At 44.9% G+C, this 24,121-nt stretch overlaps 2 protein-coding genes across 2 annotated transcripts in view; one reads left to right on the forward strand and one right to left on the reverse strand.

Moving 5' to 3' along the window:
* Positions 1-24,121, forward strand: part of MMS22L (MMS22 like, DNA repair protein) — a 171,964-nt gene that overhangs the window by 133,410 nt on the left and 14,433 nt on the right. The window contains exons 16-19 of the mRNA XM_083177008.1: positions 968-1,104; positions 4,736-4,878; positions 5,013-5,172; positions 16,190-16,359. Of these exons, the coding sequence (XP_083033134.1) occupies positions 968-1,104; positions 4,736-4,878; positions 5,013-5,172; positions 16,190-16,359 (610 nt within the window). The remainder of the gene's footprint in view (positions 1-967; positions 1,105-4,735; positions 4,879-5,012; positions 5,173-16,189; positions 16,360-24,121) is intronic.
* LOC146062417 (uncharacterized) lies at positions 10,454-12,828 on the reverse strand. Its single transcript, XM_083174560.1, has 2 exons — positions 12,464-12,828; positions 10,454-12,021 (listed from the first exon to the last, which is right to left on the reverse strand). The coding sequence occupies exon 2, from the start codon at positions 11,810-11,812 to the stop codon at positions 10,454-10,456; it is 1,359 nt and encodes a 452-aa protein (XP_083030686.1). The 5' UTR covers positions 11,813-12,021; positions 12,464-12,828.

The raw sequence follows: 24,121 nt of genomic DNA on the forward strand, positions 1-24,121 counted from the left end.
GAAGCAAGTCCTCCACAATGCCTCACCTCTCTCCAGTGCCCAGCAGCGTGTACAGGGATCCAGGCACCAGGTAAACCTTAGCAGGGTAGTCAGACCCTCAAGGTCCAGGGTCAGTAGGTGCAGCTCCGGCTGTAAAAGTCCGCGATTTTCGTCATGGTGCCCGATTCCCGGCCTGGCTACGAAATTTAGGCCCGGCTTACCAGTCATGGTAGGCCGCAAGCTGAAAAACTGTCCACCGGGTCCGCAATGCACAGCGCTATGCTCAGGGGACATCTGATGGAGCCCAACCTGAGCAGGTACAGCGCAGTTATAGGGGAATAGGGCTGTGGGAAGGAGCATTAGGCCTGGATCCACTTCCTCACAGTCTAAACTACAGTTACCGTATTCACCCTAGTATAAGCCGAGGAGGTGCTTTTTCAGCATAAAAAAATGTGCTGAAAAAGTCGGCTTATACTCGAGTATATACGGTAAATAACTGCAGTATAACTTTCAATTACTGTATTACAAACCAATAACTGTAGAAGTCAAATATTTATGTGCTTAATGTGACAACCAGGATATGTCTTCATGGGCATAGGAAGAACAATCAGCGGTTTAGTTATACAACATGAAATATGCGCAAGCTGTGAAATGTTTGAGCACTTGGACAACCACATATTTGATCTCTGCTAGAAGAAATGAAGCTATTGCATAATGCAATAATCATGAAGTGCAAATACAGATGTGTTCTTTATGCACTAATTTTACACCAGGGTGTTCCAATCTGTCCTCAAGACATCCAGGTTTTATTGATACTTATAATTGTGCAAATATATAATCAACCAAGGTACTCAAAAGGTCACTTGTACTTAAGCATGGATATCTTTTAGAAATGTAACATATTAGGGTGTCTTAAGAACAGTTTTAGGACCACTGCATTACACAGTTGTACCTAATTTGGACTGTAATCTCACTGTTTATTCCGCAGTTCATTGACAGATGCTTTCGTTGGCATTGGATATTCATCTTATCAGGCTTTGACAATTCGAGCTTGGATACGATGTGTTTTGCAGATGTATATCGATCAGCCTATAGGTTCTATAATTGGAATAGAAACTGAGCCAAGTAAGTTTTTTTTTTTCCCCTTTTAGTTACCGCATGGTTGATTTTTTTTGTTCATGGAATTGAATTTATATGTTCTTTAGAGCAAAATAGTGTATACAGTACATTAACTTCAGTGTTTTATGTACAGCCTTTGAATTAGAGGGAGTCTACTGCTGAGATAGGTGTCCATCCTTTTGGATGATTTGGGGGGGGATGCTATTTCTGCACTGGAAAATTTTTGTATATTATTCTGTATGGGAAGTTATATTATATATATAGCCATGGCCAAAAGTTTTGAGAATAACACAAGTATACGTTTTCACCAAGTCTGCTGCCTCAGTTTTTATAATGCCATTTGCATACACTCAAAAACATTGATCAGAAAAGTTACAATTAATTACAAATTCCCTCTTTTACATGAAAATCAACTTAATCTTAAAAACATTTCCACTGCATTTCAACCCTTCCACAAAAAAATACCAACTGACCGACATGTCAGTGATTCCATCATTAACACAGGGGTGAGAGTGTTGACGAGTATAAGTATCATGTCATGTTGATAGTTAGAATAGCAGACTGAAAGCATTAAAAGGAGGCCATGGTTACCTACTAGGAAACATGTGCGGTCATCATCATTATTTTTTTTTACAAAAAGGACTTTACTGGCAAAGATGTTGCTGCTAGTAAGATTTCACCTCAATCAACCATTTATCAGATCATTGAGAACTTTAAGGATAGAGGTTCAAGAGTTGTGAAGAAGGCTTCAGGGCGCCCAAGTATGTCCAGCAAGCCTCTGCACCATCTACTAAAGTTGATTCAGCTGCTGGATCCTTGCACCACCAGTGCAGAGCTTGCTCAGTAAAGGCAGCATACAGTACCTAAGGTGAAGACTTATGAAGGATGGCCTGGCATCAGGAACAGCAGCAAGAAGCCACTCCAGAGGAAAAAAACAAGGATAGACTGAAATTCGGCAAAATCAATCTGTTGAGGACTGGGTTAAGTCATTTTCTCTGATGAATCCCCCTTTCAGTTTGTTTGGTGCATCTGAAAAAAAAATGCTTGTCCAGAGAAGGAAAGGCCACTGTTACCATAGTGTCATGCCAACACTAAAGCACCCTGAGACCATTCATGTGTGGGGTTGCTTCTCAGCCAAGGAAGTGGGCTCACTCATTTTGACAGCCATTAAGGGTTCCCAACCATTCAATTTATGAACATTGGTAATGAACATTTGCTTTTTCCAGCATGGTGACTCACCTTACCATTAGGCAAAAGTGGCTTGGAGAATAAGACATCAACATTTTGGGTCCATAGACCGGAAACTTCCCAAAATGTTGATGTCTTATTCTCCAAGCCACTTTTTTTAATCCCATTATGAACTGATGGTCAATCCTCAGGAGACAGTTGGACAAACAAAAGTCTATAAATTCCGACCAATTACAAGCGTTAATTCGGCAAGAATAGGTGGCCATCATTCAATATGTGGCTCAGAAGTTGATTGATTGCAGAGGTCTTAAAAAGGAGGGTCAACACTGCAAATATTGTTTCTTTGCATATAGTTGATGTAATTGTCAATAAAAGGAGAACATGTACTGAGCCTCAAAAAGTGATCAACTAAAGTGATAATCACCAACCAATCAGCTTGAAGCTGTCATTTTTTCCAACACAGCCTGTAACATGTGAATTTGGATCTGATTGGTGGTTTATTACTCTAGATTTTATCACTTTTCGTGCTTAGTGCATCTGGCCCTTTGCCACTTATGAAATGCTTGGAATTTTACTTCAGTATACCATAGTAACATCTGACAAAAAGGTCTAAAAATACTGAGGCAGCAACGTTTGTGAAACACAATACTTTTGTCCATAGCTGTAGTTTGCTGCTAAATATTTAAATATAGAGTTAGTAAGAAAGCAATACCTTTTTATATCAAGCTCTGGCAACAAAGTAGTGGTGTTGCAAGCAGGCAGTTCACACAGAGAACAAAATCCTAATTTCACCACTAAAGACACTGAGTGTGCCATACGTAGATCACACTCCTTTAGAGGAACAAAAAGTTAACAGCTAGTGCTTATCTTCGGTTTAGGCAAAGACTCTTGCTATTCCAATCCAGTTTTAATTCTGCTTGCACAAAAAAAGCTTCTTAAATTTGCCTTTGTAGACTTACTGTATGTAAGAGCAGATATCCTAAACTGGAGAGTGCTTTTTGCAGCAAAAATGTTAATTAAAAGAAAGAGTATGGCTTAGCTATTTTAATTACAAAATTAGTATTACATGCAATACATATTAGTTTCTAATGATACATGTCAAGATTCAATGCCGTCTCTATAATTTACATTTTCATTATCAAAGTTTATATGTTGCCATATGTTAAGCAATACCAGGTGGGGAAGGAATAAGGTACTTGTGTAATATCATGGCGCGTGGCTACTCTACGTTTTCAGCGTAGGTTAAGCTACGTTGTCAGCGTAGCCCAACGGCTGCCTGGCGTAGTCGGCATAGTGACTCTGCAGCAGCCCTGCGTACACAGCCCTGCGACTCCACTGCCCCTGCCAGCTCTCCCGGGTGCTGCCTGTGTCCCTGGGAGCCCTTCTACCCCCCACACAGACTCCGGTGAAGGCAGGGAGGCTTCCAACTCCCTGCCTGCCTCTGGCTCCCTGCGGTGTGCGAATTTATACCAAGTCTCGTGTACTAATTATACCTGGTGTATTTAAGTCGGTTTAAGTACTTAGTACTGAGAAAGGATACTGCTTTACAGACACCGTACCTAAACTGCGAAATTCACTTATTGTCCATCGGTTTGGGATTAATCTGGCGACTGCCTCCGTTACAAACCCCTCACTATCCATGCGAGCTCGGTGAGTCGCTGCGCTCGCCAGACTTTGTAAAATAATCTCCACGCCAACGTGGATAATGGGGTTATGAAAAGGTCGGGAGGACGCGTAACGCGTCCCCTTGCGGGACTCGCTGCCTACGCCACGCTTCAGGCTGGTGTGGATAGTGGGGGTGTTTCAGGAACACATTCACACCTGTCATGTCAGCCAGGTTTAAATGGTCAATGGTGCCCACACAATGTAATAAGGGCTGACTGACCACGCTAACTACGTAAGCTCCGGCTGGCCGCGAACGGGCGGGAACACAACGCTGATACTAACAGGGATGCCTGACTGACTACGCTAACTACGTAAGCTCCGGCTGGGCGGGAACACTACACTGCGCTGGGGAGTGCGAACACTTACGCTGATTCTGACAGCGCCGCTACGCTAACTGCGTAACGGGCGCCGTGCTAATACACGAGTACCAGGAATAATTAGCTAAAATGGTGTTATCCAACATGATGTACAAAAAATATAAGTCATGAGAGCTTGTTGCACATTAAGGTGTGTGTGTGTGTGTGTGTGTGTGTGTGTCTAAATTCTCAGCAAGTATAAACCTATATAAAATAAAGCATGTGCAAATCATTTAAAATTTTATATATATATATATATATATATATATATATATATATATAGATTGCGCAAAGGATGGACAGTGTATTAATGGGTAAATGCAGGCAGATCAATAGACCTAAGGTTCAGCATGCTCCAAGTGTAAGAGCAAAGTGTACATCGAATTGTGGAAGTATAAATGTTGTGTATTTGTCTTGTGTCCTAACAGCCTCAATACTGGCGGACCAGCTTGCAGAGCTCACCAGATTAGTATATAAGCTCCCAGAAGCAGAAAACATCCTAAGTAAAGCAAAAATTGAGGCAACAATTTACAAGCAAGATCCAAAAAGTGCGCTTCTACAGTTTATCAAGGTAATGCATTGATTTTATTATCTGGTCAAGACTGCTATCTTCTCACTGTAACACTCGTTTGTAGTATTTGTAGAAGTATCAGTTTGAATCCCTAATAAAGCAATTTACATATGACTTTATTATCATTTATGCAGGCAACAGGTATAGCATACAGTGATTTACGTACTTTGTCAGAAAAGTCTTCTATGGTATCCAAATGCCAAGAATACCTTGGGGATATCCTAAAGTATGTGAAGCCATATTTAACTAAGAAAGGGCCAGCGGAGGGTCTGAAAGTCACTTACAGGACCATGGGTGAGTGCTTATCATTGTTTAGACATATTCAGCTGGCATCTTTCTGTTCTACCTTTTATCGTGCAATAGCTAACGTTCTGATTTGGCATGGCAAAGTGTTCCTGTAGAACATTTAATATATTACAGCACATGGTTTTGTCCATCTAAGAAGGATTTTGTCAGAGTGAACTAGAATAAGGCCCTATGTGACAAAACCACTTCAAAAGGCTGCACTGATTCATTTGATATGAGACTCCTGTATCTAGGTGGTCATCCGCAATAACCAGTAGTTTTAAATTGGCAATTGATATTAATGCTGAACAAGGCTTCTGCTATTGAATTTTAAAACTATTATTCTAAGACAAATTAAAACCTTCAAAGAATGACTACAAACAAGTGTGTATATGTCAGTGATGGGATACGGTCATTAGGTCTACAACAACTAAGTCGACAAGCATTGGGTCGACGCCACTAGGTCGACATGGGTCTAGGTCGACATGGGGTTTTTCACTGTTTTTTTAGCCAACATGTGCCAACAGGCGGTATTTCATGCCCTACCATCCACTAGGGCGTGGTGGGAGAATAAAATAGTGTGCCAAGCGTAGCGAGGCACCGTGCCCGAATCATCATGACCGGAGCGAGCACTTCAAACTGTGTCCATGTTGACACTCGGGTCAAAAAAATCTGAAAAATCCTATGTCAACATTTTGACTGTCGACCTAGCCCATGTCGACCTAATGCTTACATCGACCTTGACCCATGTCGACATTGCTGCTTGTAGACCTAGTTGTTGTAGACCAAACGATCCACACCCGTCAGTGATGGCTAACCTTGACACTCCAGCTGTTGTCGAACTACACATCCCAGCATGCCCTGCTATAGTTTTATCATTTGGTCATGCTAAAACTGATGCAGGGCATGCTGGGATGTGTAGTTCAACAACAGCTGGAGTGTCAAGGTTAACATCACTGGTATATGTGGATTTGAGCATATTTGTATATGTATTTAGTACAGTAGAGAGCGGACCACAGGCCTGGGCCCTGCATGTAGTGTTGCCCTCAGTACCATAGTGGATGGGTCTTTTCAAAGGCCCACGCTGGTCCAAATGTCAAACTCTGACTGCTGTTTTGTATTGATTCTGTTTTGGGTGTGGTGAATAAATACTGCTTCATTTATGAATGTCTTCTGAGCGCTCTATGTACATTTCCAGTTTGATGCACAGGCACTTTAACTTGAGAATGTGCACCTCCGCTGCTGAATAGAAGTTAATGATTGCCAACCATCTGGGTGTGTGTGTGTGTGTGTGTGTGTGTGTGTGTGTGTGTGTATGTATGTATGTATATTTGTGTGTGTATGTATGTATATGTATATATATGTGTGTGTGTGTGTATATATATATATATATATATATATATATGTCTATATATGTATATGTATATATATATATATATATATATATATATATATATATATATATATATATATATATATATATATATATATAATTATCCCCAGGGATAGAAAGGCACCTGAGTAGCTGTCGACTGTTTGCGAGTGCCGGGACTCCCCTATGATGAAACCAGCCCCGTGCATGTATGTGTGTGTGTGTGTGTGTATATATATATATTTATATTGTGTGTGTGTGTGTGTGTGTGTGTGTGTGTACCTGGTGTGGTATAGAGTGGGTATGCAATACTAGATAAAAACAATATATAGGCCTTCTGATATCTCAAGTGACGAATAAATAAATAAAGGTGTGTATGCACGATTTGAGTTTTCTATTCAATTTTATCAGATATGGACTATTTGACCTGCTCTGAAGTTTTTTCTACTCCTTTTAGATTTCCACTATTTTCTATTCGATTTGCTATTATATCAACACTGGCTTCACGCAGGAGATGGACATCGAATGCTGCAGTGAACACATTAGATCTACTATTAGATTTCCACTGTATAGTCTTTGCTGCCAATAAGAGGATTTTGGTACTCACCGATAAATCCATTTCTCTGAGATCAGCAGGGGCCACTGGGAATCACATCGGGTTTTGGAGCTTGGTTAGCTGGGAGCTAGGCACTACTTAGTTTTAATACAGGGGAGACTAGCTCCTCCCCTCCAAGACCCATCATCCCCCAGTGAGAAAATTGGTAAACTAGAGGAGATAGGAACAAACAACGTTATATTAAATCAAAAAACAACACAACAACCAGGCAAACGAGTAAACTGGACCCACGTACAGACCCAACGACCAGAATTCGCAGGCTGGGTGGGCGCCCAGTGGCCCCTGCTGATCTCAGAGAAATGGATTTATCGGTGAGTACCAAAATCCTCTTTTCTCTGACATGCAGCAGGGGCCACTGGGAATCACATCGGGGAGGTTCCAAAGACCAGGCCCCGGGTGGGAGAGCGCTGGGGATTCTGGAGGACCAAACGCCCGAACTCTGTTGCAGAGTCAGCGAAGGTGTCGAACTTGTAAAAGCGCACGAACGTATTTACGGACGACCAAGTGGCCGCCCTGCAAATCTGCGCAACTGAAGCACCTCGTCTTGCAGCCCAAGACGTGCTTACAGATCTAGTAGAATGTGCCGTCAAGGAGGAAGGTGGAACTCTTCCCGCCTTTAAGTAGGCACCTCTGATTGTGAATTTTATCCATCTCGCCAATGTCTGTTTTGAAGCCGGACGTCCCCGGCGAAAAGCGTCATAGAGAACGAACAAACTATCCGTCTTACGGATACGACGAGTTCTAGACACATAGATCTTTAAGGCGCGCACAACATCTAACGATTCCTGCTGAGAAGAGTCCCCTTGAAAAGCCGGTACCACTATAGGTTGATTTATATGATATGATGAGACTACCTTTGGGAGGAATGCCGACGTCGTGCGTAACTCCGCCCTGTCCTCATGAAAAATGAGATATGGAGCTTTGCAGGACAGTGCACTAAGCTCTGATACTCTGCGCGCGGAGGCCAGAGCTAACAGAAGGACCGTTTTCCAGCATAGGAACTTAAGTTCCACCCTTTCAAGCGGTTCAAATGTTTCTGACTGTAGGAACGACAAGACCAAGTCTAAGTCCCATGGAGGCACAGGTGGAGCAAACGGTGGTTGCACTCTGAGGACCCCTTGCAAAAAAGTCTGGATCTCAGGCAAGAGTGCCAACCTCCTTTGAAAAAGGATGGATAACGCTGAGATCTGTACCTTCAGCGATCCTAACTTAAGGCCTCCCTCTAGACCTCGTTGCAGGAACAGCAACAGGCGTGAGAGCTTGAAAATCCGGTAAGGCCAACCCTTTTCCTCACACCACCTCGCATATGATCGCCAAATCCGGTGGTAGTGGGCCGCTGACGAAGGTCTGCGAGCCCTCAGCATGGTGGGGATTACCGAACGAGGTATGCCCCGCTCCCTCAATACTGCGGTCTCAACAGCCACGCCGTCAAATGTAGCTGAGTCAACTTTTGGTGGCAGAATGGGCCCTGCTGTAGAAGGTCCTGGCGTAGCGGCAACCGGACGGGGTCGTCTACTGCCATCCTCTGGATGTCCGAGAACCATGACCGTCGAGGCCAAAACGGCGCAATGAGAATCGCCTGGACTGACTCTCTCTTGAGCCTTTTTAAGACTGGCGCTAGAAGAGGAAGCGGAGGGAACAGGTAGACAAACCTGTAGTCCCACGGAGTTGATAGAGCGTCGACTGCTATTGCTCTTGGGTCTCTTGTGCGAGCCACATATCTTGGTAGCTGATGATTTTCCCGCGAGGCCATCAGGTCCACCTCGGGAGTGCCCCACCTCCTGGTGAGCTCTTGAAACACCTCCGGGTGTAGGGACCATTCTCCTGGATGCAGACTCTTGCGGCTGAGAAAATCTGCTTCTATGTTCTCCACTCCTGGTAGGAACACCGCCATCAGAACCACCCTCCAACGCTCTGCCCAAAGAAGGATTCTTCTGACCTCTGTCATGGCCATTCGGCTGCGCGTTCCCCCTTGCCTGTTCACATAGGCTACTGCTGTCGCGTTGTCCGAGCGGACTTTCACCGCGTGACCCTGAAGTAGATTCTCCGATCTGACCAGTGCATTGTAAATAGCCCTTAACTCCAATACATTGATCGGTAAGGTCTGTTCCTGGGTGGTCCATTTTCCTTGCATTTTGAGGTCTAGGAGGACCGCTCCCCAACCGCTCAAACTTGCGTCCGTCGTCATTACCGTCCAATTGTGAATCGCGAACCGACGGCCCTCGCTCAAGTGATCTCGCTGGAGCCACCAAGTCAAGGCTAGACGGGCATGGGGGGATAACCGGATCTGTCTGTGAAGCAGTAGATGAGAACCTGCTCCCTTTTTGAGGAGGTCCATCTGAAAAGTTCTGGAGTGAAAACGCCCCCAGCTCAGAGCTGGAAAGGCCGACACCATCTTTCCCAGTAATTGTACACAAAGGTGCAAACTGACTTTTTGAGGTAGCAATACCCTTCGTGCTAACTCCTGAATGGCCAAAATCTTTTCCTCCGGTAGGAAGACTCTCTGAGCCTCTGTGTCCAACCAAAGGCCCAGGAACCGAATCCTCTGAGTAGGAGTCAGCGAGGACTTCTTGTAGTTCATGACCCAGCCTAAACTGGTCAGCATCATAATGGTCCTCCTGGTATGATCCTCGAGCATCTGGACTGAAGGGGCCTTGACGAGAAGGTCGTCCAGATAAGGGATTATCGTCACCCCCTGGCTCCGAAGAGCTGCGATCGCAACCGACAGAGTCTTGGTGAACACTCTGGGGGCTGACGATAATCCGAAAGGCAGAGCCCTGAATTGAAAATGGTCTCTGCCCACTGCGAAACGCAGAAATACCTGGTGATGGCTGCAGATGGGGATATGCAGATAAGCATCCCTGATATCCAGGGAAATCATATATTCCCCTGGCTCCAAGGAAGCTATTACAGAGTGGACTGACTCCATCTTGAATGGTTGGCGCGAGACCAAAAGGTTTAAGGCCTTGAGGTTTAGGATGGGTCGAACAGACCCATCCGGCTTGGGCACCACAAAGAGATTGGAGTAATACCCCAACCCTCTCTGTGATACCGGAACCGGACAGATGACCTGAGAGTCCAACAGTGTCTGGATAGCCAGTAGAATTCCCTCTCTCTTGACCGAGGATTCTGGCAGTGCTGTGGTGAAGAACCTGTTGGGAGGAGGGGCGTCGAACTGTATACGATAGCCCTCCGAGATAATTTTGCGAACCCAATGGTCCTCCGTTAGGGAGAACCATTGTGTTCTGAAGTAGGAGAGGCGTGCTCCTACTGACCAGTCTCCCACTGAAGCTGGCAAACCGTCATGCTGCCGGCTTTGGGGGCTGTTTTGGCTCCTGGACCCGGGGGGCGGCCTGTGGTCGTGATCTGGCTCTAGTACCTCTGGAGGATTGGAAGCCTCTTACTCTGCCTCGAAAGGAACGCTGCGGGCGAAAGGATTGAAAAGAGGGTCCCACATACTGGCGTCTCGGAGGCGGTGCTGCTGTTGGCAAAAAAGCAGATTTTCCCCCCGTTGCCTGTGAAATCCACCTGTCCAGTTCTGGACCAAACAGAATATCACCTGTGAAGGGGAGGCCCTCGACCGCTCTCTTAGACTCTGCGTCGGCCTGCCAAGACCTCAGCCACAAGACCCGTCTTGCTGCAATGGCGTTCGCAGAGATGCGTGATGAAATAAGGGAAATGTCCTTAGCCGCGTCTCCAAGGAAACCCGCCGACTCCTTTATATGTTCCGCCAGTTGTCGAATCTCTTCTGCAGGCATCCCTGAGTCGAGTCCCTCCGTGATCAGCTCCGCCCACCTGGCATTTGCCCTATTTACCCAGGCTGACACAATAGCCGGCCGAAGCTGGGCACCAGCAGCCGTATACATAGCTTTTAAGGTGGCCTCCAACTTCCGATCTGACGGATCCTTAAGCGAACATGCCCCTGGGACTGGCAGGGTAGTCTTCTTAGATAACCTGGACACGGATGTGTCCACCGGTGGAGGAGTTTCCCATTTGCTCAAGGCTGCCGGTTCGAAGGGGTACATTGAAGGAAACCTCTTTGGTACCTGAAAACGCCTGTCTGGTCGCTTCCAGGCCTCAAGAAGCTGATCCTGGTTTGGGCATGGAAAAACCACAGAGGCTCTCTGTGTATTTCCAAATAAATCCAACTCCTGGGGAGCCGGAGGAGGATCCTCAGGCAAGTGAAGAACCTCCTTAACTGCAAGAATAAGAGCCTCTATACCAACCGGAGTTGGCTCCGCCTCCTGAGGGGTATCCTGTACCTCCTCCCACTCGCCCTCTTCCATTTCTTCAAAGGGCTCAGGCTCCTCGTCTGTGTCGTCTCCCTGGAGCATCATCTGAAAAGGGCGTTTCTGAGCTAAGGGACCCGGCCTCTGGGGCTTGGATAAGGCCCCCGCTAAGGAGTCCACGGACCTGGACAACGCCGTAGCCCATGCAGGCTCTGCCCTGCGGGATACTGCCAACTCCGCAGACAACTTAGTCATAGTGCCGACTAAGGCTGCAGCCCACTGGGGGGCTGGAGTTTCGGTACTCTGGGTCCCTGACGGGGGGCCCGCACAGGTCTGACAGACTGAAGTTCCCCCATCAGAGTATTGGGAGAACTTATTTGAACAAACCGTGCAGGTGAAAGACTTCTGAGCAGCCTTGGACCTGCTCGTCATGTCTGCACGTGGGCCAGTCAATGTGAGGCACACACAGACACACAGACTATCCTCACACACACACACGCACCCCAACACAAGACAGAAATAACCCCAGGGCAGTAACCAAAATCCCCCTGGGGGAGCGGGTCCTGGAAGGAAGTAAGTCCCTCTAGCCAGCCAAATCTTTTACAGATAGCCCTGAAGGGGTTACAGTGACTGCAGTCTGCCTGCAAGACAAGAGGGAGAGAGCAGCTGTAGTGTGTGTGTGCTTTAACGGGGCAGCGCCATGCCCCCCTCAGCGCGCACCTTCCCCCCCTCCTTCCGCAGCACTTGCTGTGCCTTGCTTCAGAGAAGGATTGAGGCTGCCGGCGCTTGGTGGATTAGCTGCGCCTGTGTATTCAGGCGCGCTCAATTCCTCCTCGCGGCCGCCATTAACCCCCGCCGTGCCAGTCAAAATGGCGGCGGCGTCCTGCAAGGACAGCGCTGTGTTCTAGAGGGTAGGGACAGGTGGGGGTGTAACTAGCGCCCTACACAGCGCGCTTCAGACCCCACGCCGCGGCCGCCATTAACCCCTTCCGCCCCGCCAATTATTTGCGGCGGCGTCTGCCGGGTAAGCGCTACGGCGTTTCTGCAGCCCACTGTGGGGTGCTGGGGAAGCTTTGTACTCACCCTTGCTGAGGTCTGTGAGCAGCGCCTGGCGGTCCTCTTGATGGAGGTCGGCAGGAACGCTGATATGTCGCGGCAGAAACCTTTTGAGGAGGCTCTGACTGACAGCCTGGGTGACCCAGGGGCGCAGGAAAACCCGGACCCTAGCTTTTTAATAAGCTGGGAAGGGATCCTATTCTGTTTAGTATAGAAAATCTGAAGAATTCTTGAGAAAAAATAAGAGTAGTGCTGGAGCAGTGAGAACTGTGACTAGCTCCCTCGGCACAATTTTCTCACTGGGGGATGATGGGTCTTGGAGGGGAGGAGCTAGTCTCCCCTGTATTAAAACTAAGTAGTGCCTAGCTCCCAGCTAACCAAGCTCCAAAACCCGATGTGATTCCCAGTGGCCCCTGCTGCATGTCAGAGAAAATATTTTTCTATTCAATTTACACTACACGGGAGCGCGCATTGGGATTGAATCTGCATCAAATGTAGGGGGGAAAAAAAACATTCAATGCTCATTTAATTTTCTATTAGATTTTTCTTCTTAGAGCAAAATCAAATAGAAAAAGTGTATACACACTGTTCGATGCCGTTTTTGATTCGACGAAAGCAAACAATGAATGTTGGCCAGTTCTCCATTTCATGCTCGCTGCAATTCGCTGGTGTATTTCAATGGGGTTTTGACTCTTAATTCCCCCGAGAGTGTATTCAATGTTAGAATGGAGAACTGCTTTGACTGAGTTTCACCGTTTTGCATTCAACATCTTTTTTTAGGTGAACTGTATAATGTGTACTGTTAAAATGTTTTCTTTTCATTTTTTGGAGGTAATTTCTTTTTATTCTATGAATGGTCATACTATTTTTAGTTAAAAACATGCAGCACATAAATTAGTTTTTCATTTTAAATTATTTATTTTTAAATGATGTAAGCAGGGGAGCCGGGGACCCACTCATTAATATTCACTGTGCTTTGTCCCGCTCATTACATATGCATGGAGCAGGACCAGCGCAGCGCTCCCTGTCTGCCCTTTCTCCTCCCCGCCAGCCCCCCTCCTCCCTGCCGCCCCCCCTTGCTGCCAGCCCCTGCCTTCCGCGTCCGCCAGGGAGGTTGATTTTCGCTGTCAGGGGCAGCAATCCCCTGACCAGTTGAATAGTGTGGAAGAGGGTCTGGTGGCGAAACAGGGGCCCCAGCAAATCACAGTGAGCACACGGCGAATCCAATGAAGCATTGAATACTACTGAAAGAGTTATCCCCACTTGAGTTATCTATACTGTTTTCATCTAGTACTGACTTCCTCCCTCAGACTATACTGCGATGTTGGATATAATGTGAGGTTTAGCATGTCCCTGCACTTCTGCCCTATAAATTAAATGGGGCACATTGTGTACCACACCACTGTCAGCTGCAGAAAAGGCTCAGTCGCTAATGGCTGCTTTAGCATTAATGACTAATACTAAACTCGTAGTGTATGTAGTTTCTAAGCTCATATTATCACTGGTTATTGAGGATTGGCTATTTCACAAATTTGATCAAAATCCGTTAACTGCAATTTGTTTGAGTTGTGTAGTATAAACCAAAATTAAAAACCTATTATTTCACAAATCAGTCAGAAGAATACCTTTTTTTAATTCAGCAGACCGTGTTTATTATCCTAATGTTTCCAATGTGCCAGAGATCCTTTTGATCATAACAAATTCCTAAATTATGTTATATAAAGACTGTCAGAATGTTCATATTCGCATGTATTAAACAGCATACTTAGAGATGCTCATGGAGTCAGTTGTGCGAATATGTACTAGTCTCATTAGCATTAAGTGCACCTACTGTAATTGTCCTTCCTATGCTGTGTGTGTGAAGCCTTGCCTGTGTAACATACTGGTAACAGGAGTTGACAGTGAATTTCAGCAAGGGGGAAATATTGATTGCACCCTGACTCCTGTGTTTCCTCTCCAATTAGCTGTTTATTTGGTAACCGCGTGTCTATGGGCAGTATTCAATGAGAAAAATTTGCCGTGTTTTATGGCGTGCTTGTGCTATTTTCGCGTTGGAAGGAGCATTTTGCTCTCCAAAAGTGAACCACCCTATTCAATGTGATATTTTCGCCGTCTTTTTATGTGATTTTCGCCGTGTCTCTCCGTGTAGCAATTCTCCATCTTTTCATGGAGACCTGGAATGTGAACTTTTAAACTAAAAGGTTTTTTTTTTTTAATTTTGGTGTAAAAAAATCTGGATTTTTTTTCTGTGAAGGGGAATGATATTTTTATCCATGTGCTTATAGCACATGAATATATATTTAATTTAAAAATATATATATATATATATATATATATATATTATTTTTTATTTTTTTTACACAGAGCAGCCAGCAGGGGGCCGGAGCTCTCGAGCCGCTCATTAGATATTCATATATTCACTGCACCCGATCATTACATATGCACGATCGGGTGCAGTGAATACTGGGTCCCCCGCTGGCTATAGGGGGGGGGCAGCTTGTGCTGCCTGGGTCCCGGGGAGCCCTCCTCCCCTCCACATATGTTCTGGGGCAGCCAGGGAGACTTTAATCTCCCTGGCTGCCACCGGCTCCCTGCCGCGGACGCTCGTCCGCTGCAGGGGTTAAGACTCGCCGCGAGTGGCGGCGAGTCTTAACCACATTGAATAGTGGGAGCAGGAGTGGCAGCGAGCCCTCCGGAACAGGGCGAGTGCATGGCGAGAGAAAAAATCTCTCGCCATGCACGGAGAATTTTTCTCATTGAATACTGCCCTTTGTGTTAAGAAATGTCCTGGGCGGTCTCTGTTGTTGCTAGCAGCTCTGTAACTGAATCGTTGGCAGTTTTTGGAGCACATTGTTATTCCAAGAACAGATATGGTTCAGTAGAGGAAAAGGGTCTGGGCAGTCTTGTACAGTTTATTGCTGGCCACCTGGACCTGTGAGAGAATGCTGTAGACTGGGCAATCTTATTAAATTATGCTTTTCTGCATTTCTGGTCTTTCTCGGTCACCTATAGGAAAGCTGAATGTGTGTAGAAAGTTTACTTTGTATTTTCTCTCTCCCATAGACCGTTTATAGTGTCCTATATCACAGACATTGTCATCTAGAGCATTAGAAGTGGGGAAAAAATGCATTCAAAATAACTTACAGCCTTTTTGTTTCTTAAATACTCCTTGCATCAGATTGAATATAATGGAAAAAAAAATTCTTACCAGTTTTTATTAACATAGCGTACACATATTCCACAGCCCTTGTTATAGAGAATATTTGAACATTCACATCAGTCGCTGCCTCAGTGGAGCTTACAATCTATATTTCCTACCACACGCACACACACACATTCACACTAGGGTTAATTTTGCTTGGAGCCAATTAACCTACCAGTATGTTTTTGGGTTGTGGAAAGAATTGGGAGTACCCAGAGGAAACTCGTGTAAGCATGGGGAGAATATACAAACTCTGCACAGTTAGGGCCATGGTGGGAATCCAACCCATGACCTCAGTGCTGTGAGGCAGTAATACTAGGTTTCTATTTTCCACATATTTGCATTTATAGAAGTTGGAGCTGACATACAAATGCCTGTATATTTTTCCCCTACAGTTGTACTTGAGGCATGGTAAAAACGCTTGGGAATAAGACATCTTACCATTAGAACACATGCAACTGCAGAATAAGTCCTAGTGTTTCTACCTGAGGATGTACCTCGTGTTGCAAGGTATTCCTGCTATCTTATTGTGTGCCTTGTCTGCTTTACAGGATATCTTGTGCGGTATTGGGCATTGATCCTGGCCACTTCCAAAGCACAGCAGCTCCTCTTCCGCATCATTGATTTACTGCTTTTACCACATACCTTGTTCCAAAAAGATAAGGGTTTGCCGCCAGCTATGCTCTCAGCTATACGGGAGAGTTTGCCTCTGTTTCTCCAGGTAAAGATCTGATATGTAATATTTCCCTTTTATTGTCATACAGTAGCTAGTGAAAAGCTGCATAACATGAAAATTAAGGGAAGAAATGGGTAGTTGTAAGCAGGGTGTACCATTATCATTTATATGGCGCCGCAGGGGTTCCACAGAGCCTTTCAACACCTAGATAAGCAAAAAACAAGAAAATAACAGTTACAGTACAAGGACAAGTATATGGTAAGTAAAGAAAAGACAGTTGCAGTATCAGGGTGACAGATATATTCTAAGAAAAGCACATGTGCATTAGAGATGGGAGCAGAGCATGCTGTAATCAAGACCATATTAAAAAATGCGAAAGAGGAAGTTTGAGGATCCATATTCTAAACAAATCTTATAGGGCATGGCAGGGAATTGGTACGCGTAGTAACAGTGCAAGACTGAGCTAAAGGAAAAATCTGCAAAAGGAAGAAATCCTGGGCGTGGCTTGACCGGCCATGTGAGCGGACGCTGGGGTTGAGAGCTCCGCTAAAATACTGATCAATTATACTTACCGCTTCTCCTGCCGGAGCTCTCCTGTGCCGACTGCGGCTCTGCTAGATGGCCTGTAAGGGCTTCAGCGGCTGCCGGGTCCCTCTGTGCTTCCTCTCCTCTGGACACAGGCTCCATCTTGGATCCCCTTCTCCCCGCTCTGCTGCTCTGGCCTGATCCTGCACTGCTGCCGCGCCAGCGGGTTACACTCCAGGGACGCCGCTGACTCTTCCATCTTCCTCTTGTGGTATCTGGTGGCTCCTGGTCAGCGGTGGCTGTCCCTTCCTCGTGGCGCTCTGGATTGCATTGTCAATCATCCATGAGCGCTGGGCTGTGCGGGTGAGTTCCCTGCTTGCTTCTAGACGGAGCTGTGAGACTGATCTGAGCCTGCACACACTATCTGTTGAGACAGAGCAGATCCTCCTTGCCGCTCCTCTGCGGGTGGGGTGTGGTCGCCGCCATCTTGGGGCCTCCTCAATCAGCCCCTCTGTGCAAAGTGCGTGGCAGACTTGGTGCACTATGGATATCGCCTATCTCCTCAAATATATCCAGGCATCGACCCAGAAATTCCTTTTCAAACTTGAGGTGATACACCTGGATACATTTTCCCCTGCAGTTAACTCTGGCAAAGGTGATGGAGGGGTTACAGATGATGCGCCTGCCTGCTATATTTATGTGCATACTATACATCCAGAAGACATACATATGGGGGTTAGGGGCAGGGCCAGCGCCACCACTAGGCAGCTTTAGGAATTTGTTTAGGGCACCAGCCACTGGAGGGCGGCACTGAGTTGCTGGAAAGAAGCTGCATGCCGTGCAAGAAAAAGGAAAACCGCAACCACCAGCCCATTTATCTCAGCCGGCCGGGGCACGCCGCATTATCTCCAGGGGAAAGTATGTCTCCTGGCACCAGTAGCCCACGCCCCCGTGTGTAGCAGGTCGGCGGCGGCCTGCTGCACTCCCAGCATAGGTCAGTGCTACTCCCCCCCCCCCCCCCGCCCCCCCTGAAAATTTGCCTAGGGCGCTTAGGGACATTGCACTGGCCCCGGTTAGGGGTTCTAAATGTACCTAATGTTGGGCTAGGTTATTTAAGGAGGTTTTGGGTGTAGGTTAGATTTTCTTTTTTAGGGTGTTTTATGGGATCCAAGTACACCTAGTGTTAGGTTAGGACAGGTCAAACAGGGTGGGGGTTTTGGGTATTGTTGTTCTTATTTTTTATTTGGGTTGGTAGCTGAATTTATTTTGTTTATTTTAACTCTGTTTGGCTATTGCAGTTAGCTATAGTGTACATTTCAGTGACTCCTATTATATGGGAGGATATTGTCCACATTCGCCTATAAGTGTTATTTCATTTTATATGGTATGCTCCCCTTTTGCATTTGTGCTCGAATGGCGCCTTCGGGTACTGATGTAATCCAAATACTGTGTGGTGATCTTCTGAGCCTCTTGTGCATGATACAATGACCCTTCTCTATGTACAACTGTTTGATCCTGTTCTACATGTAAAAAAGGAAGAAATCCTAGTATTTCACAATGAAATGTGTTTGATGAAGTGGAAGACAAAAAAGATGCCTGTCTCTTGACCACAACAAAGTGGAACTTGTAGGAATAACAGTAAAACAGGCTGCAGTTGACTACACTTAATCTGAAAATGGGCTGACTGTAACATTAAATTATCCCATAAAGGATAAAAAATGTTTTATCAAAATACATACCCACTTATTGGAATACTCCCATTTGAAACTTTCATCTTGTACTCAAAACAAGAAGGTGGTAAAAACATAGAAACAACCATCTCAATGTATGGGGAAAATGTCAGTATAATTATTAAAAAGCGTTGCAAATTCAGTATTGAAAGAAAAGTACATTGAATAGCCAGAATTAAGTTGAATAGGCGGCCATGATCTGTCTGTTCTGACACTCCCTCTAGTCACCGAGACTTAATCATAGACTAAGATTGCTTACTCACATCCAACCACCATCCTACTCAACCTATCTCCCATCCCCTTTCTCTAATAGTATCTGAGTCTTATACCCCTTTTACACCAAAAACCCTGGTCGGACCCTGGTCTTTGAATGCTGGAGTATCCAGGGTCTGACCCTGCTTTATACCCCATTTACACAGCACTTTGACCTGGGTCGGACCTGGGTCTGCACCATTTACACTGAACCTGGGTCAGCCCTGCCTTAAATATTTTATATATATATTTATAGAAAAAAAAAAAATATATATATATATATATATATATATATATATATATATATATATAGAAATATATAATATATAGAAATATAATATATATATATATATATATATATATATATATATATATATATATATATATATATATATATATATCAGGGCTGACCCAGGTTAAGTGTTTTTTTTTTTTTTTTTTTTTTTTTTTTAAGGTGCTGGGGGTGCCGGAGGGTACCTGTCCTGCCTGCTGTGCTTGGTGTACCTGGGGGTACCGGGGTGCTGGGGGGTGCAAGGGGTGCTGAAGGTACCTGTCCTGTCTGCGGTCGGATCTCAGCGGAGAAGATGATGTGCGCCGTTGCTGTACCACCCCCCCCCCCTCCCCGGCAGACGGTCCGTGCGGCGTATGGAGTGTCAGTGGCGGGGGTCCCTCTGGCGCATGGGAACTAGTACTAGTTCCTATGCGCTGGAGGGACCGCCGATACTGACACTCCATACGCCGCAGGGACCGGCTGCCGGATGCGGGGGGGGGGGGGTGATACAGCAGCGGCGCACATCATCTTCTCCGCTGAGATCCGACCGCAGGCAGGACAGGTACCCCCAGCACCCCTAGCACCCCCGTACCCCCAGCACAGCAGGCTGACAGGTACCCCCCTCTCCTCAGCAGCCGCAGGGACCCCCCTCCTCCCGCAGCAGCTGGGAACATCTTCCCCAGCGCTGCACGCTGTGGACCCGCTGCGGGTGCCTGCACCCGCAGCGGGACCATTTACACCGACATTTACACGGGTCCTATCCGTGTTCTACCCAGGTCAGGACCTGGGTAGAGGACCCGTGTAAATGGAAACGGATACCCCCCATTTACACCGCCGCGGATCCGGGTCTGACCCGCCGCTGACCCGGATTTTTCGGCGGTGTAAAAGGGGTATTACTCTTCTATTCCACTTCTTTTCATGTTCCTCTTAGAAATATACATTTTTCATTAATAGTTATTTAATGCATTGAAAATATTATTTCTGTACAGGTTGAGTATCCCGTATCCGAATATCCGTTATCCGAATTATTCCGAAAACCATACTTTCCAGAAAGTGGAAAAAAATTTGTTTAGCTAAAAACTCGCTGGGGACATATGTAACAGCACTACTGAGGACCTGATATGTAACTGGCATTATATATGTAAAGAAAATGATTGCTTGCCATTCAAATTCAATATCTGAGATAGTACACAAATTTTGTTTCATGTTTTGAAACCTTGTTTTTCGTTCATGCCAATGGTGGTCACTGGGACAGTGGGGTGTGGGTGGAGCTTCAGCTACAGGCACAAAGTAGAATAGAGTTCTTTGAGTGCAGCCCAGGCTCCTCCTCCTCCACGCCCCTACAGGCTCCAGTTGTTTCTTGGTGCCTCAAGGCACAGGTACCAAGGGACATCCTCTGCCTGGACCCACTTCACTTTCAAAAACCACCATTTGCACCAAGGACTGCTCCACCTGCTAAAAATTTCTGATCTACAGCCGACCTTCACGAGAGTCTTAAGCCAATATTCCTTGTCTGGACACCTGACCTTCTACATCAGCGGGACTCCCGATTAGGCTAATTTCATACTTGAACAGAAAAAACAAGGTTTAAGCAGCGCTTTCATACAATAATTGCAAGTGTATGCATCAATCTAGTCGTAAAAAAATTTAATAAAACGATACACATAAAATTACAATAATAATAAAAACAGTAGAATTAATAGGACCACTGATTAGAGTATAGTCACCACCGATGTTGGAAAACCTGCACTGATCTTGACAGCAAATGTCCAATGGAAAATAGAGGGAGTCCGTCCATACGTTTATATGTCACCTGTGGATGCTTGGTTGATGGCCCGTTGGCAAAAGTTGGTATAGCCAGCCCGGGAAACCTTGTTTGTATATGCAATCCGATTTACAGGAATAGTTGGTCGGTCTGCAACCTCTCTGGTCAGAATTGAGGACAGGAACAGGATCAGATGGTTTAGCAGGAAGTCAGATGATGATTTTGCAAAGGGCGGTGAAGTAGCTCTTCTCAGAAGGATGGTCCAAACGCACCAACGCGTTTCGCTGTGCTAACCCACAGCTTTGTCAAGGTGTATTCTACTGGTGGAAGTCCATGATCTTTATACCTAACTTCCTGTATGGTAATTTGCATACATAATTGATGCATACACTTATTCCTTAAGAATAATAAAACTGTGCTTGCTCGGAGATACACTAACATATTCAGCTATATAGATTATACTTAGAAACATCATTTATATGTAAAAGAAACATATATTTGTTACATCAAAGATCTTTAGCATCTATAGTGGTTCCGGGTCACCAGATGATGTCACTTCCTGGTGTGTAGTAAATTTCTGCCCCAATTGGATTATCGTTATACCCATAATAGTGGTAGGTGTTTTTATTCAATATTGCTCATTCTAGTATTTGACTTAATTGTTCGGCTTAGGGGGGTGTCAGAATATGGCACAGATCGTTGGATATATATTCGTATTCACCCCCGTATTGTCACTCCGAAGCCGGAAGTGACGTTACGGGTATGAGAGCCAATCAACACTCGTTTGTCTTGTCTGGTTTCTAAGGAGACGCGTCACTTACATTATCCGATACCCGGAAGTGACGTTCCGTCCGTCAGACGCTGTTTGTTTGTCTCTGTTGTCATAGAGACATCGCTCCCCAAGCCGGCGGTCAGTTTAGCTTAGCTGTTCCGTGATATGGATTGTATTCTATCGCTTGATATCAATTTATTATGAAAGTTGTTAATGGTCAGCCTCGTATTTTTGTTATTCTACACCGGAAGTGACATTACGGGTGAGGGGACTAGCGGAGCTTTCATTGTAATCGAATGGTTACTATGGAAACATGACGCTTCTGAGTTCTAGTCACAGAAAAGACATTATATATCTCAAAAAGGAATGGCAAACAGATTGAGCTCAAAGAATATTATCAATACAGAGAGATTCAAACAATTTAGATTTATATACTGTTTCATATATAGAAGAAACTATTATATTTGTTAATTCAGAAGAATTTGCAAAATATGATTAGAATAGGATTCATATATATTACACAAATCTACATATTACTATTTGTATCAACTGGGTCAATACTCCTCATACAGTGATTTTATAGGTGAAAAATATATATTAATACCCATATATAAATGACTGGATCCAAAAACAATTGTTATTCTACTTGCAGAATGTCCTTCTACATATATTTATATTTCATATTTCAAGATAGAGAGCAAAGAAATGGATGTCTTATTTAGAGAATTCATATAGTTGTTTGATGGTTTTATTCTAATAAAACCCAATTTGAAAAGAAAAAAACGATGAAAAAAATGATGAAAAAAAAAAAATGAAAAAAAATGAAAAAAATGAAAACAATTGATGAATGAATTGACAAGGGAGGGAAGAGGGAGAGATATAGAACTCGGGGGATAAGAAATGTAAGAAATTGATAATGGTTTATAGGACCACATTCAATTCTATTTGTTCGTTGAGGCCATTGGGATAGAGGGAATTGTGCTTAAAGATCCAGAAGATTTCTTGGCTGCACAGGGTCTTAAATCTGTTCCCCCCCCTCCCCGTTTGGTAGTTCTAATATGTTCTAATCCCAATACTCTCAGCTCTTTTGGGTTGCTTTCATGGTGTTCAACAAAGTGTCTAGACACACTATGGAGCAGATTCTTGTTCAGAACATTCCTACGGTGCTCTAAGAATCTTACTCGAAGGGGTCTTGTAGTGCGGCCCACATACTTGAGCCCACAGCTACAAGTCAGAAGATAGATCACATAGTCCGTGTTACAGTTTATGAATCCTCTGATGTCCATGGGTTGTTGGTCTGATTCACACAGTATGGTTTTGGCTCTGTTTTGGATGTGATTGCACGTAATTGCACGTGCATTTTCCATTGGACATTTGCTGTCAAGATCAGTGCAGGTTTTCCAACATCGGTGGTGACTATACTCTTATCAGTGGTCCTATTAATTCTACTGTTTTTATTATTATTGTAATTTTATGTGTATCGTTTTATTAAATTTTTTTACGACTAGATTGATGCATACACTTGCAATTATTGTATGAAAGCGCTGCTTAAACCTTGTTTTTTCTGTTTTTCTATATATTTGGGGAACTGACCACCCCCGTAAGCAGCAGCTGACTAAGATAACCACTCATACATAAGCGCTCTAAATATTAACCTAGGTTAATTATTTGCACGAATAATTCCATACTTGCCATCGGTTGTAGTCTACTCCAACATCTCCGCTACAGGATACCATTCAAGTGGCCGTAAAGGACTCCCCCCCCCCCCCCCCCCCCCCCCCCCCATCTCTCTGGATCAGAGCAGGTTTCAACATCATTCAGTATTGGTGAATATAACTGGGTCCAGTCTCATTATATACCTTGTCATTGTTTTTTACCAATTGGTTCATTTAATGTATTTTTATTCTTGTTTTTATTGTGTAATAAATTTTCTACATTGTAAAACTAGCGCTGCTATACTTTTTATTTAAATTGCCTTTTTCTATTTGGGAGCTGACTACTCTCTTAAGCAGCAGCTATTTGATTAAAACCACCCCTGGTAAGCGCTCCACACCAACCTCGGTTGGTCCCCTTTCGAACCTGATAAGGAAGAAAGGATGACCCAGTCCAGAGTAGACTCCTTAGTTAAGGCTGTTAGGATGTCTCTCAATATACAGGACACCCAGACCACAACACCTGACACACTTCTTTTTAAAAAGGAGTTGGCTCTTTTTCCCTCAAACTCAGACTTAGAAGAGGTCTTATCTGAGGCGTGGCAACACCCTAACAAAAAGTTTTTAGTGTCTAAACGCCTGATTTCCTTCTTCCCTTCTTCCCGTTCGCTCCAGCGGACCGTAAGAAATGGGAGGAGCCTCCACAGGTTGATGCTCATGTAGCCCGCCTGGTTAAAGCTACTACCCTTCCCATTCCTACAGTGGCTTCTCTTAAGGATCCTACTGATAGGAAAATTGAACACTGCCTAAAATCAGTGTTTTCTAATGCTGGCGTGTCAG

The sequence above is a fragment of the Crinia signifera genome, chromosome 3 (assembly GCF_055691185.1).
Source record: "Crinia signifera chromosome 3, ASM5569118v1, whole genome shotgun sequence".
In the NCBI taxonomy this organism is placed as follows: domain Eukaryota; kingdom Metazoa; phylum Chordata; class Amphibia; order Anura; family Myobatrachidae; genus Crinia; species Crinia signifera.

Bases quoted from the DNA above. Each gene is read 5' to 3' on its own strand.
- LOC146062417 (XM_083174560.1), bottom strand. From the start codon at position 11,812: ATGACGAGCAGGTCCAAGGCTGCTCAGAAGTCTTTCACCTGCACGGTT.